The sequence below is a fragment of the Garra rufa genome, chromosome 4 (genome assembly GCF_049309525.1).
Source record: "Garra rufa chromosome 4, GarRuf1.0, whole genome shotgun sequence".
NCBI classification, from domain to species: Eukaryota; Metazoa; Chordata; class Actinopteri; order Cypriniformes; family Cyprinidae; genus Garra; species Garra rufa.
The window spans coordinates 4,481,982-4,496,254 of record NC_133364.1 but is presented as its reverse complement, the minus strand read 5'-3'; the positions used below and the strand labels follow the sequence as shown (position 1 = coordinate 4,496,254).

General features: G+C 31.8%; 1 protein-coding gene across 1 annotated transcript in view; it reads right to left on the bottom strand.

Moving 5' to 3' along the window:
* Positions 1–4,968: 4,968 nt before the first annotated feature.
* LOC141333437 (transcription factor E2F7-like) overlaps positions 4,969–14,273 on the bottom strand; it is a 13,009-nt gene continuing 3,704 nt past the window's right edge. Inside the window, exons 2-9 of the mRNA XM_073838452.1 lie at positions 11,855–12,013; positions 11,615–11,752; positions 11,384–11,539; positions 11,223–11,292; positions 9,404–9,710; positions 7,365–7,536; positions 6,958–7,280; positions 4,969–5,336 (exon numbers count right to left, since the gene is read on the bottom strand). Coding sequence (XP_073694553.1) covers positions 5,187–5,336; positions 6,958–7,280; positions 7,365–7,536; positions 9,404–9,710; positions 11,223–11,292; positions 11,384–11,539; positions 11,615–11,752; positions 11,855–12,013 — 1,475 coding nt within the window. The 3' untranslated portion in view covers positions 4,969–5,186. The remainder of the gene's footprint in view (positions 5,337–6,957; positions 7,281–7,364; positions 7,537–9,403; positions 9,711–11,222; positions 11,293–11,383; positions 11,540–11,614; positions 11,753–11,854; positions 12,014–14,273) is intronic.

The following is a 14,273-nucleotide window of genomic DNA, read 5'->3' as shown; positions in this document are numbered from 1 at the left end:
ACTAGTGTTCTGGCAAGGTTCTCTCAACGTTATGGACAAACGTTCCTCCAGTACTGTTAATAGAACATTGTTCACATTTATCTGGTCTTTAATAAAGCTTTTAAAATGGTAGCACAAAATTTTTTTATTTAATGTTTACTCTTTCTGAAACATTTTAGTTGGATGTTCGTCTAGCATTTTTCAAATGTTACTAATTGTTTCAGAATGTGCAGAAACATTGAAAAGTAACATTCCGTAACATAATGTCGTAAAATTCTAAAATAGAATGTTAAATATGTTTTAGAACATTTAAAAACTGGATGTTTTGAACGTTCAGAGAACATTCAGAAATAATGTTTTCATAACTCACTTGGAACATTATAAAAACGTTTTTAGAACATATATGTGACCCTGGACCACAAAACCAGTCAGAAGGGTCATTTTTTTTCTAAATAAATAAGCTTTCCATTGATGTATGGTTTGTTAGAATAGCTAAATATTTTAAAACCATTTGAAAATCTGGAATCTAAGGGTGCAAAAAAAATCTAAATATTGAGTAAATCGCCTTTAAACTGTCCAAATTAAGTTCTTAGTAATGCATATTACTGATCAAAAATGGGGCATATTTATGATAGATACAACCATTTAAAAAATCAGGAATCTAAGGGTGCAAATATTGAGAAAATCACCTTTAAAGCTTTCCAAATGAAGTTGTTATATGCATATCACTAATCAAAAATGAAGTTTTGATATATTTACGGTAAGAAATTTACAAAATATCTTAATGGAACATGACCTTAACTTAATATCCTAATGATTTTTGGCATGAAAGAAAAATTTTTAAATTTTAAACCATACAATGCTACTTACAACTTGGTTTTGTGGTCCAGGGTCACATATTTTTGTTAGCTGGGAAAGGCCCCAAGCAGAAAATTGCACATAATGCACATGTAATATGAATAATGTTGACGGTTCCACCATACACAGACAGGCATCATTAATTATACTAATTAACCGAGCGTTGAGGACAGGTTAATTCTGCGGTGTGTGAGGTGTGGCAGTAAAAGAATGTGTGTGGGAGAGCGGCCTGATGAATGACTCATTAAACCCATGCAGAAATCCACTCCTGTAATTACCCAGCATGCATCACTTGTCGTTTTGGGAGCTGATACACTTTGACATCAATAAGGCTGACCCCAGCAAATATTTGAACACTGAATGTCACTGTATAAACATACAATACTAAGCCCAGGGTCATTTATTTGCACACTTTTCAGGCAGAAAAACAAGTTTGTTAAGTTCAAATCAAATGATAAAACAATATGAAAATGGTACTGTGCACATTAAGTATTTTGATTAATTTATGAGTAATAATACAACAGTACAGAAGTACGCTGTCATTTCTTCCAGTTTCTTCATCCAGGCCTTCATCTGGAATGCACATAAGACCAAACGTTGGAATTTATAGTGAACGGCACAAGATTGGAAAGAAAGAGGGAATGAAAAACAGATGTAGCATTCTGTCCCTCCTCCTTTTATGGTAAAACTGGACTGTAGCTGAGGAATGGCACGTGCCTGAGAAATTAAAACATAAGACTTGCTTATTTAGGTTTCCGTGCATGTGTCTGTTTCTGACGTGAGCTGTTTTACCCATGAAAGAGCTTCTGGAATGCCATCAGCTGCTTGATATAGCTCATTCAGACTGTGCCTTGAGCCATATTTGCGCATATCCACAGCATTTGGTTCATTTTGTGTCAATTTTTGGAGAACTCAGTAGTATTTTCTAAGGTTTACTGGCCTGTTAATGAGAAAATGCAGGTTATTCCTCTTTATAATGTTGATAAAATGGGTTGCCAGGTGTATTTGTGTGCAAACAGCATTAATGAACGTTGACATGTCGCCAAGCGCTAAATGTGTGCATCTAGATTGGATAATTACAAAACAATAATACAGACCACACACACTTCTAATTAGGGTGTTTGCTAACGCCTGCTCACTATTATTAATGCGCTCACAGTGGTTTGAATAAACTCTTAACCATAGGAATTAAACCTAAGTGTAATTCTTGTTAAAATGGCAGACAATAGACTGTAGCTACTCAGGTTAGACGCCATATTGTATTTAACGCGGATGAATACGAAACTGTGAGGGAGAGGTTTATAGTATAATGGTACGAAGTCACGTAATTTTTACAACCCACAACATTCAAAACAATTTTAGAGAGTTTTTGACAACTTAACCCTAAGTGTAATTCTTGTTAAATATCGGAGTTAAATGCAAAGAAAATGGCAGACAATAGACCGTACTCAGGTTAGACGCCATTATTGTATTTAACGCGGATGAATACGAAACTGTGAGGGAGAGGTTTATAGTATAATGGTACAAAATCACGTAATTTTTACAACCCACAACTTTCAAACTATTTTAAGGACTTTTTGACAATTTAAACCTAAGTGTAATTCTTGTTAAATATCGGAGTTAAATGCAAAGAAAATGGCAGACAATAGACCGTACACAAACGCGGATGAATACGAAACTGTGAGGGAGAGGTTTATAGTATAATGGTACGAAGTCACGTAATTTTTACAACCCACAACATTCAAAACAATTTTAGAGAGTTTTTGACAACTTAAACCTAAGTGTAATTCTTGTTAAATATCGGACTTAAATGCAAAGAAAATGGCAGACAATAGACCGTACTCAGGTTAGACGCCATTATTGTATTTAACGCGGATGAATACGAAACTGTGAGGGAGGGGTTTATAGTATAATGGTACAAAATCACGTAATTTTTACAACCCACAACTTTCAAACTATTTTAAGGACTTTTTGACAACTTAAACCTAAGTGTAATTCTTGTTAAATATCGGACTTAAATGCAAAGAAAATGGCAGACAATAGACCGTACTCAAACGCGGATGAATACGAAACTGTGAGGGAGAGGTTTATAGTATAATGGTACGAAGTCACGTAATTTTTACAACCCACAACATTCAAAACAATTTTAGAGAGTTTTTGACAACTTAAACCTAAGTGTAATTCTTGTTAAATATCGGACTTAAATGCAAAGAAAATGGCAGACAATAGACCGTACTCAGGTTAGACGCCATTATTGTATTTAACGCGGATGAATACGAAACTGTGAGGGAGAGGTTTATAGTATAATGGTACAAAATCACGTAATTTTTACAACCCACAACTTTCAAACTATTTTAAGGACTTTTTGACAACTTAAACCTAAGTGTAATTCTTGTTAAATATCGGACTTAAATGCAAAGAACATGGCAGACAATAGACCGTACTCAAACGCGGATGAATACGAAACTGTGAGGGAGAGGTTTATAGTATAATAATGGTACAAAATCAGGTAATTTTTACAACCCACAACTTTCAAACTATTTAAGGACTTTTTGACAACTTTAACCTTAGTGTAATTCTTGTTAAATATCGGACTTAAATGCAAAGAAAATGGCAGACAATAGACCGTACTCAAACGCGGATGAATACGAAACTGTGAGGGAGAGGTTTATAGTATAATGGTACGAAGTCACGTAATTTTTACAACCCTCAACTTTCAAAACAATTTTAGAGAGTTTTTAACAACTTAAAGTTTTTTTCCCTTCGGAAAGATGTATGCTACACTTACTAAGACCACTTTATTCTTTATTTATGGGTCTTGGAGACTTCTGGTTCATTATAACGAGAATTACAAAGTACAATAAACAGTAAAAATGTTTTCATTACTAACCAGTGTGCTCATAATTAAGATAATACATTAAAATAACATGGTAAAACAACAATTTGCATAATCAAGCAGCAAAACTAGCTGTTTTGTACAGTTCTGTTTGGTTTTTCCACAGAAAACGTGGATAACCTTATTTATTTTTTAAGCAACTGCATTTCAAGGTAATAAAAATTAGTTGCTTTAACCTTTTAAAAGAGTTGTTATCAGGTTAATGCGTAGTCATGGTTCATTGTGTTCAAATACAGGTTCACTGATAAATACTGATTGTTTTGATATCAAAATCTCAAAGGACAATTATGAAATGTTTTGACCTTTGTTTCCCAGATTCAGCACTATATTCAGCACTTCAGCTTATATTTCATTTTTTGTATATGCTGCCATCTTGTGGTCATACAAAATCAAGCCCATGATCTGTACTGTGCACAAACACACAAAATCAAGAGAATAATGCAAGATTTAACAAGTAATATTGCATTTGACATATATTTATTTATGTATTACATGTATGACACCTGTGTCCACACATAAAGTGATTGAAAATACATCTGACAAACAAAAGCACCATACAGATTGAGCAGTGTGGCTTTAAACATCCAACGAAGACATTTAAACACTGACATACGAATACAAATGCATACAAAATATTCAACGCTGTGAGTTACAGTACTGTAAATACTGTACAGCTCTATGGATGTGGTTTGCAAAAATAATTTATTACTAGTCTAAGAACAGTTAATACATAAACATACTATTTTTCCAAAACAGTACAGTACTGTGATATTTCTGCTTTGCCCAGTGATTGCAGATAATATTCACTGGTTATTCAAGTATGTCTTTGTTTCCTATTCGTTTCACAGATGTAGCACCTTAAACTTTAACAGTGTTAAACATTACAACCATTATTATTTTTTTTTTTTAAATCCGTAAATCATACAATTCATTCTTTCTGGTGAAGGCACAAAATACATTTGTAAGGCATGTCGGCTTCACCAAGATGGCACTTCTACAAACTGTTAAAAAAATAGTGAACATACTATTGAGCAAATCTGTGTGTTTGCTGTTGTCTAAGAGACTAATCCAGACTTAATTCATTTTCACATTTTTAAATATGTAGTGCTAAAGCTGGATCGCTGATTTTAGTCTCTGCAATACTATAATAAATAACAACGGTAAACAAAATCAGGTAACATACTGTTATACGGATGAGAAATGAACTCCGAAATACTATCAAAAATGGTGAGGGAGAACAGAAATACAGCCACAAGAGGGCGTGTAACAGACTACTACTGGACTAGTATCTGCCCTCTTCTAGTATTCTGATGTTCACTAGTTAGTAAACAGGAAGTGTTCATTTCATCAGAAATATTTCAAGTCAGATTTTACTGTGTAATGCTGTTTCTGTCTTTGGCACTCTAGCACCACAGAAGCTTGAAAATGTACTGACACCAAAGCAGCGGCTAATTTAATTGGCTGCGGCGTGTCCGATGTCCAGCCTCCTCTGGGCGGAGCCTCTTTTGCGTGCCGCCGGTGAGGTGCTGAGAGACCCGAAGGCTCCAGGGGTCTCGAAGAACGATTTGGACCCCACTGCCGCTTCCTTTGGTGTCACCGGAGTCTGAAATAGCAAAGTAGTAAGGTCAGAAACCATATATAAAACATACTACTGTTTGAAATGTGTATCACTGCATACTAATTTTTTTTTTTTTTGCAAAACCAAAAGTAAAGTTTAATAATGCTTAAATAAAAGGCATCATTCAGATTTAATTAATAATAAACACTAAAGTTGCAGTTAGTTTTGAAACCCAGCTAAACATTTTCTAAAAACATTTGCTAATGTTTCCATTAGATTATAAAAATATTATTTCTAAATGTTTAAAACTTAATGTTTTTTTAAATTATTTTTATTTTTTAGTTATGTGAATGTTAAGAGAGCATTCCATTGTATTATTTCACAAACTTAATGGGAATGTTACTTTCGAATATTTTTGGAACAAGTACAATACCAGTCAAAAGTTTATGAACAGTAAGATTTTTAATGTTTTTTTTTTTAAAGAATTCTCTTTTACTCACCAAACCTGCTTTTATTTGATCTAAAAGCAGTAAAATATTTTTACTATTTAAAATAAATGCTTTCTTTTTAAAAATATTTTAAAATGTAATTTATTCCTGTGATCAAAGCTAAATTTTCAGCATCATTACTTCAGTCTTCAGTGTCACATGATCTTTCAAAATCATTCTAATATGCTGATTTGTTGTTCAATATTTTTTTTATTATTATTATATCAATATTTAACACTGCAATAAATGCTTTTCTTACTTTGATTTTGTGTCTTGTTTCCAGCCCAAATATCTAGAAATTCAAGTAACATTTTTTTTCTTGTTTTCAGAAAAAAAAAAAAGGTCAAAATTTTTTTTTGCGTATAACAAGCAAAAACGCACTTCATTTTTACTTGTTTTTTACTTGTCTAGAAAATCTTTGTTGATTTAAGAATTGTTAGATATTTGGGCTGGAAACAAGACAAAAAAATCTAAGAAAAGCATTTTTTTCTCCAGTGAAAACAGTTGTGAACGTTTGTTTCAGGATTCTTGAACAGGAAGATCCAAAGATCAGCATTTATTTGAAATATTATACACTATAAAGTAATATTATACACTATACCATTCAAAAGCTGAGTCAGTGTAATTTTTATTTCTTTTTATTGCAAAAGAAATTATAGAAATTAATACTTTTATTTAGCAAGGATGCTTTAAATTGATCAAAATTGATGATAAAGACGTTTATAATGTTACAAAAGATTTCTATTTCAGATAAATGCTGTTCTTCCGAACTTTCTTTTTTTTTTTTTTAAGAAACTTAAAAAAATTCTACTCAGCTGTTTTCAACATAAATGTTTTTTTTGAGCAGCAAATCAGCCTATTACAATGATTTCTGAATGATCGTGTGACATTGAAGGCTGGAGTAATGATGCTAAAAAAATCAGCTTTGAAATCACAGGAATAAATTACATTTTAAAATATATTCAAATAGAAAACAGTTATTTTAAATAGTAAAAATATTTCAAAATTTTACCATTTTTGCTGTACTTTGAATAAAAAAAAAAATGCAAGCTTGGTGAGCAGAAGAGACTTCTTTAAAAAACATTAAAAACAAAATTCAAAAACTTTTGACTGGTAGTGTAGTTACAAACCCCGTAAATTTAGTGCATGACTAAAAAAAAAGTATGCAGTAAACTGACCTGTGTTTGTGCAGGCTGAGGGCTTTCTTGTGCTCGTGGTCCTTGTGGTGAGAGTGTAGCTGCTGCTATTCTGTGCCCATGATGCTCAGGGCTGTTCAGTGTTTCAGCCACACCAAATGCCCCTCCTGCCATCACAAACTGGGCCGGTGACAACACAGTGGGCATGCTGAAACTCAAACCACTGCTGGCAGCCCCCTCAGTGCCAGAAGTAGGCATTGCACCTGCTATAAGTGGCGAATGCATCAAAAAATAAGGCACAGCTACGGCTGGAACGCCGCCTTGTGTGTGTCCCGCAGGCATGAGGAAGTTCAAACCATTCAGACCTAGAGAAAAAAATAACCATTTGAATCATTAGAATGAGTGTTTATTTGAAAAGATTGACATTCGGAGCTCAGGTTTTCATTTACCTGCTGTGTTGGGAACATAGAGGTAGTGAGAGGACAGGAGGGGGTCTTTAGGGCTGGGCGGCACCGTGTCTTCCTCATTCATCTGCCCAAATGAGGCCTCGTCCCATGGGGAACCTTCTCGAGAACAGACTGGAGACCTTCTGGCGCTGGAGCTCAGACTCTCAGTCTCACCCTGGGAGACATTTACACAAGTTAGAGATCAAATTACTGCCTTCATAATGAGAGTTTATAGTATTGCGGTTGCTGCCATTATAAAACATTATCTTTACATTATACTCAATAATCAGAGTCAGAAAAATCTGATGCATTTCACTTGTATATGGGTCGAAGAAAAAAAGGGTTTAAGCATAAAAACAGTAAGTGTAAAGGTTTTCTTATGTGACCCTGGACCACAAAACCAGTCATAAGTGTAAATTTGTCAAAATTGAGATTCTTACGTTATCTGAAAGCTGAGTAAATAAGCTTTCCATTGGTATATTGTTTGTTAAAATAGGACAATGTTTGTCTGAGATACAACAGTTTGAAAACCTGGAATCTGAGGGTGCAAAAAAATCTAAATATTGAGAAAATCGCCTTTAAAGTTGTCCAAATGAAGTTCGTAGCAATGCATATTACTAACCAAAAACCAAGTTTTTATATATTTATGGTAGAAAATTGACAAATATCTTCATGGAACATGATCTTTACTTAATATGCTAATGATTTTTGGCTTAAAAGAAAAATCGATAATTTTGACCCATGCAATGTGTTTTTGGCTATTGCTACTAATATACCCCAGCGACTTAAGACTGGTTTTGTGCTCCAGGGTCACATATGTGTTTTTTTTCCTATCAAAATGCTTGTTATGGATGCGAAAACGCAGAAAATCGATCCTGATTCATTTTTTTTTAATGATGGACGAAAGTTTTGAAGGCAGTGTGTAAACGTGATTGACACAACATATTTTTTTAATGCGCAGAAATTTTGGACTCGGTGTGCAATGACCTTAATACTGCTTTAAATTGCACCCCCCCCCCCCCCAAATATTTAATTTAATTACATTTTGTTTTTCTGAGCAAAAAATAAATATCATAGAAATAAATAACTTTTCCCCTAATTTACAGAAGAAAGCTTGTTAGCCATATTTACAACAAAAAACTAAAAAACATATTTACAACAAAAAACAATTTATGACATAAAAAAATGAATTACTTTAACCCAAAATGACTAATTACACTACAAAAAAATGCTTTTCTTGTTTAGATTTTTTGTTTTGTTTCCAGCCAAAATATAAAAAAAAAAATTAAATCAAGAAGGATTTTCTAGACAAGTAAAAAATTGTTTTCAGAAAAAAAAAAGTCAAAATTAAATGAGCTTTTGCTGGGGGTAAGAAAAATAATCTTATTTCAAGCAGACAACTAGATTTTTCTTGTTTTAAACAAAAACTTGCTTAATTTTAACGTTTTTTCTAGAAACAAGAATAATTTTTACTAGATTTTTTTTTTTTTTTTTTTAGATATTTTAGCTTGAAACAAGACAAAAAAACAAAAAGTAAAATAATTTTATTTTTTGCAGCGTGGTTTAAATTGTTTTTATAAAATCTGTTTAATTTAATTACATTAGCAAAAAAAAAAAAAAAAAAAAAAAAAATCCTAGAAATAAATACATTTGCCCCTAAGAAATCTCGTCAGGCATATTTACAACAAAAATCAATTTATGACATATTAAAAGATTAATTACTTTCACCCCAAATACTAATTAGTTGTAATTCTACATTTTTATATTTTGCCACTATCCTAAGTTTTGCCTATTTGTAAGAATGTTTTACTAATTTAAAACACATGAAAATTTAATATGCTCACTTATTCTTTTATATATTTTAATATGCACAAGTCAGAATAAGCATGTTCAAACTGATTTGAAAATTTAAAAGTAGACACTTTACTTACATACTTTAATGCGTGTTCTATGGACTTTTGATAAAGTTCCTTTCTTTTGATTCAGACATCTTAACGTCTTTGACCCATATATAGAGTTTCAATTTGGTTCACGAAACTCACCATTTCACTTTCTATGGAAGCTGAGCGTTTGCTTTGTTTAGCTGTCTGATCATCATCCTCTTCCTCTTGCCTCTCTCTCTTCTTTAGGTTTCCCTCCATGTGGTCTGAGACGGGTGACCTCTGGGTGACAGCGTCTGGGACGTGTCCGCTGTACACCATGAACAGGGGTGTTTGCGGCAGACCAGGGAGGTATGCTAATGGGTGATGAGCGAACTGGGCTGAAACAGGCAGTGATGCATACGGGACGTCAGCTTGAAGAGGGACCACTAGTGACGCCAGTCCGGTAGACGGCACTACAGGGCTTCCACTGAACACAGTAATTAGTAATAGTTTTGGTTAACGGAGAATAAAAGGTCAAATAAAATAAAATATTAGACGGAAACAATTAAATGTTGCATTGGCAGGTAAATTAAACATATATGTTTAAGTACTACAATTACTAAAACTGACAAAAATAAATTAAAGCTAAACAGAGCTATAAAAAAAAGCTAATTCAAATAATTAATTTATTCTAAATAAGAATGACAAAATTACTGAAAATCAAACTAAAATCGAAACGAAATCTGGAAAAAAGCCAATTCAAAATATAAATACATTCTAATAAGAATGACAGAATTACTGAAAAAAGTAAACACTAATTAAAAATGAAAATATAAATATAAAAGCTAAATCAGAATATTATAGATACTATAATACACTGTAAAAGTTAAGAAATAAGTACATTTACATTGAAGTACTAGAATTACTAAAACTGACATAAAAATAAATGAATGCTAAATAGAGATACAAAAAATAATTCAATAAATAAAAATGGCAAAAGCATAACATATATATTTAAAAATATAAAATTATTATTTAAACATAAATTTAAAATAAAAGCAATAGCAAAAATAAAAACATTCTACATACTAACAATTTTTTTAAATAAGTGCGTTTAAATTGAAGTACTACAATTACTTAAACTGACATAAAAATAAATTAACACTAAATAGAGATAAAAAATAATAAAATGTCAAAAGCACAACAAAATTGAAATAAAAACTGGAAATCTAAAAATAAAAGCATTATACCTACGATAATACACTGTAAAAATTAATTTTGAAATATTTAAAATTTAAATTTATTTAAAGTACATTTAAATTTAAGTACTAAAACTACTTAAACTGACAGAAAAAATTAACGCCAAATATAGAAAAAAAACAATGGAATGAAAAAAGGAAATCTAAATATAAACGCAAAATTCAAAATATAATAAATATTATAATACACTGTACAAATAATTGTTTGACATTTTTGAAAATAAGTAAATACGTTTAAAGTGAAGTACTAAATAACTAAAACTGACATGAAAATTAAGAGATATGAAAAAAAAAGAGTACAAATGGCAAAAGCACAAAAAATGGTAAGGAATTTTTTTTTTTTTTAAATATTATTATAAATACTATAAAACACTGTAAAACTTAATTTTCTAAGTTGTAAATAAAACATTATTGGAGGACATTTTACAAGAAAATACTAGTTCTACTTTTAAGTGCTACTTTAAATCTACGTAATTCAATGAGTTACTTGCTAATTCTTATTTTCTGCGGAGTTTACTAGCAATTTCCGAGTGAAAATTCTTTCTACACCAATTTTTCAGTGTAGTATATGAATAATTCAAAACTAACTATGTTAGTAAAACAAGCGCAATGCTTATGCATCAACTTCAGGTTCGAACCTACAACCTTTGAGCCTAGATCTTTATCCATTGTTTATAAATGACTTAAGTTTGCTATATGTGAAAAGTCTGCAAATACAAATTTTATACAGGTGGACTCACCTGTCTCCAAACTGTAGTCGACACACTGCGCTGGTGTTCACACCCTTTCTAGAATAATCCACCGGCTCGTCTGAAAAATCAAACACAGCGACTGTCACTCAAATGACATCGAATGTAAAAGAGACATTTGCATTATGGTATGTTTTCTGCTCAGTTCTCACCTGTAGATCTGTGAGGTGTGCTGGGGGCGGAGCTTATGAGTCTTTGATTGACAGAAGGAGCAGGAATGACCTGAAACGAGGAGTGGCGCGCCATCTTCTCCCGTCGTTCCCCGGCGGTACCGATCTGAGCTTCTGTGACTCTCAAATCATCTGAATCTAAAAGACAGTGAGCACAATATAATCACACTGAAGATTTTTTAAACTTAAAGCAAGCGTTTAAACAGGACGTACCACTACTGCTGTGGAAATCGGCAGGTCCGATCCATTTGAAAACAGGTTTACGACTCTTTTCTTCTCGTACGTGAAGTTTCTTGATCAGATTGAGGCTGGTCAGGACGTTAGCGATATCATACAAACGTCGCACCTTAGCTAAACACACACAAACAAACAAACAAAAAAAGATTGTGAGCTACACTGAGTCAACAATGCAATGCATAGTATTTAAAATATTAAAATCAGCTTTTGTTTTACTTTTATATTTGCTGTGGCTGGACTCGTCCTGACCCTCTTCAATCAAAATCTTAGCAGCTGTATCAAGGGTAACGGTCTGTGTTTTGGAGACTAAAAACAGCATGACAAACTTCTGGCTCATGATACGGAGCGATTTGTCCTTCCGTCTGCTGGAGGCCGCTGTATGAGAGAGATGTAAAACCATGTAAAAGTTGTCATTTCAGGCATTAAAGGAGAAGGTCACTTCCAATTTACTCACCCCCTTGTCATCCAAGATGTTCATGTCTTTCTTTAGTCGTAAAGAAATTATGTTTTTTGAGGAGAACATTTCAGGATTTCCCTCCATATAGTGGACTTCTATGGTGGCCCTGAGTTTGAACTTCCAAAATGCAGTTTAAATGCAGCATCAAAGGGCTCTAAATGATCCCAGCCGAGGAAGAAGGGTCTTAATCTAGTGAAAGGATCGCTTATTTTCCAAAAAAAAAAAATTTTTTTTTTTTACAATTTATATACTTTTTAACCTCAGATGCTTTTCCTGTCTAACTCTGCATGAACTCTGTGTATTTCGGTTCAAGACAGTTAGGGTATGTCGAAAAACTCCCATCTCATTTTCTCCAATTTCAAAATCATCCTACATATTTTTTCTAAAGTGTATTTTAAAAGTGGAGATTATTTAATTTGAAGCATGAAAAATTACAGTATGTACTAGAGATGAGGACAGCAGGATGCTTCATTTCTTTATCAAGACGTCAAATTTAGGAAACACGAAGAGATTCATTTAAATGCTCAAATCTTGTGAAATTAAACACTTGGATCCTGAGCAAACAAACTAATAAATATCGGTTTTAAACAGCTGGGTGTAGCAAAATTGCTCACCTTGAACAATTAAAAGTTTAGGGGCATTATATAAAGCTATTTAACAGAATTACTGGGGCTCCCATCTCATTTTCTCCAATTTCAAAATCATCCTACATATTTTTTCTAAAGTGCATTTTAAAAGTGAGGATTATTTAATTTGAAGCATGAAAAATGACAGTATGTACTAGAGATTTTTTGTGTGCGTTTTTTATTTTAAATGTCAGAATTAACAAAAATAATGTTCTATATTTGTGCATCAAATAGAAAACAGGCAAAGAATTGTTTATGACATTTTTATTAATATTTTACGTTTAATTTTTTAAAAATTCTTTGTAATTTTAGTTTTAGTATATATATATAAATTTAGTTCATGTTTTAGTAATTTTATGTTTGTCAAACAAAGGTTTATGATTTTAATCAACTATAATAACTTTGTATGAAATACTAATTTATTTGTATTTTTTTACATTTAACTGTCAAACTTATAGTTTTTTATAAATATATTAGGTTCATTTTTATATTTTGTAATTTTAGCTTTATTAATTTTGTTTCTATCTGTGTAGATTTGTATTAATTTTATTTTAGTTTTTGTTATTTTAGTACATCAAGTTAAAAGTTAAATATTAGTATTACTTTGCTTAATGTAACAAAAATTTAATTATTTTAGCTAACTAAAATAACTGCATGACATACAATTTTTTTTTAATGTCAGAATTAACATAAATAATGATCATATTTTACTATTACTGAAACTATTATAGTTTTTATTGTAGGTAAATTTGTATTTTTTTGTAATTTTGTTTTTATCATATGTGACCCTGGACCACAAAACCAGTCTTAAGTCGCTGGGGTATAGTTGTAGCAATAGCCAAAAATACATTGTATGGGTCAAAATTATAGATTTTTCTTTTATGCCAAAAATCATTAGGAAATTAAGTAAAGATCATGTTCCATGAAGATTTTTTTTGTAAAATTCCTACTGTAAATATATCAAAATGTAATTTTTGATTAGTAATATGTAATATGCATTGCTAAGAACTTCATTTGGACAACTTTAAAGGTGATTTTCTCAATATTTGGATTTTTTTGCACCCTCAGATTCCAGATCTTCAAATAGATGTATCTCGACCAAATATTGTCCTATCCTAACAAACCATATATGTGACCTTGGACCACAAAACCAGTCTTAAGTCGCTGGGGTATATTTGTAGCAATAGCCAAAAATACATTGTTTGGGTCAAAATTATTGATTTTTCTTTTATGTCAAAAATCATTAGGAAATTAAGTAAAGATCATGTCTATGAAGATTTTTTGTAAAATTCCTACTATAAATATATCAAAATGCAATTTTTGATTTGTAATATGCATTGTTAAGAACCTAATTTGGACAACTTTAAAGGTGATTTTCTCAGTATTTTTATTTTTTTGCACTCTCAGATTCCTAATTTTCAAATAAATGTATCTCAGCCAAATATTGTCCTATCCTAACAAACCATACATCGACAGAAAGCTTATTTATTGAGCTTTCAAATGATGTATACATCTCAGTTTTGTAAAATTTAACCTCATGACTGGTTTATAT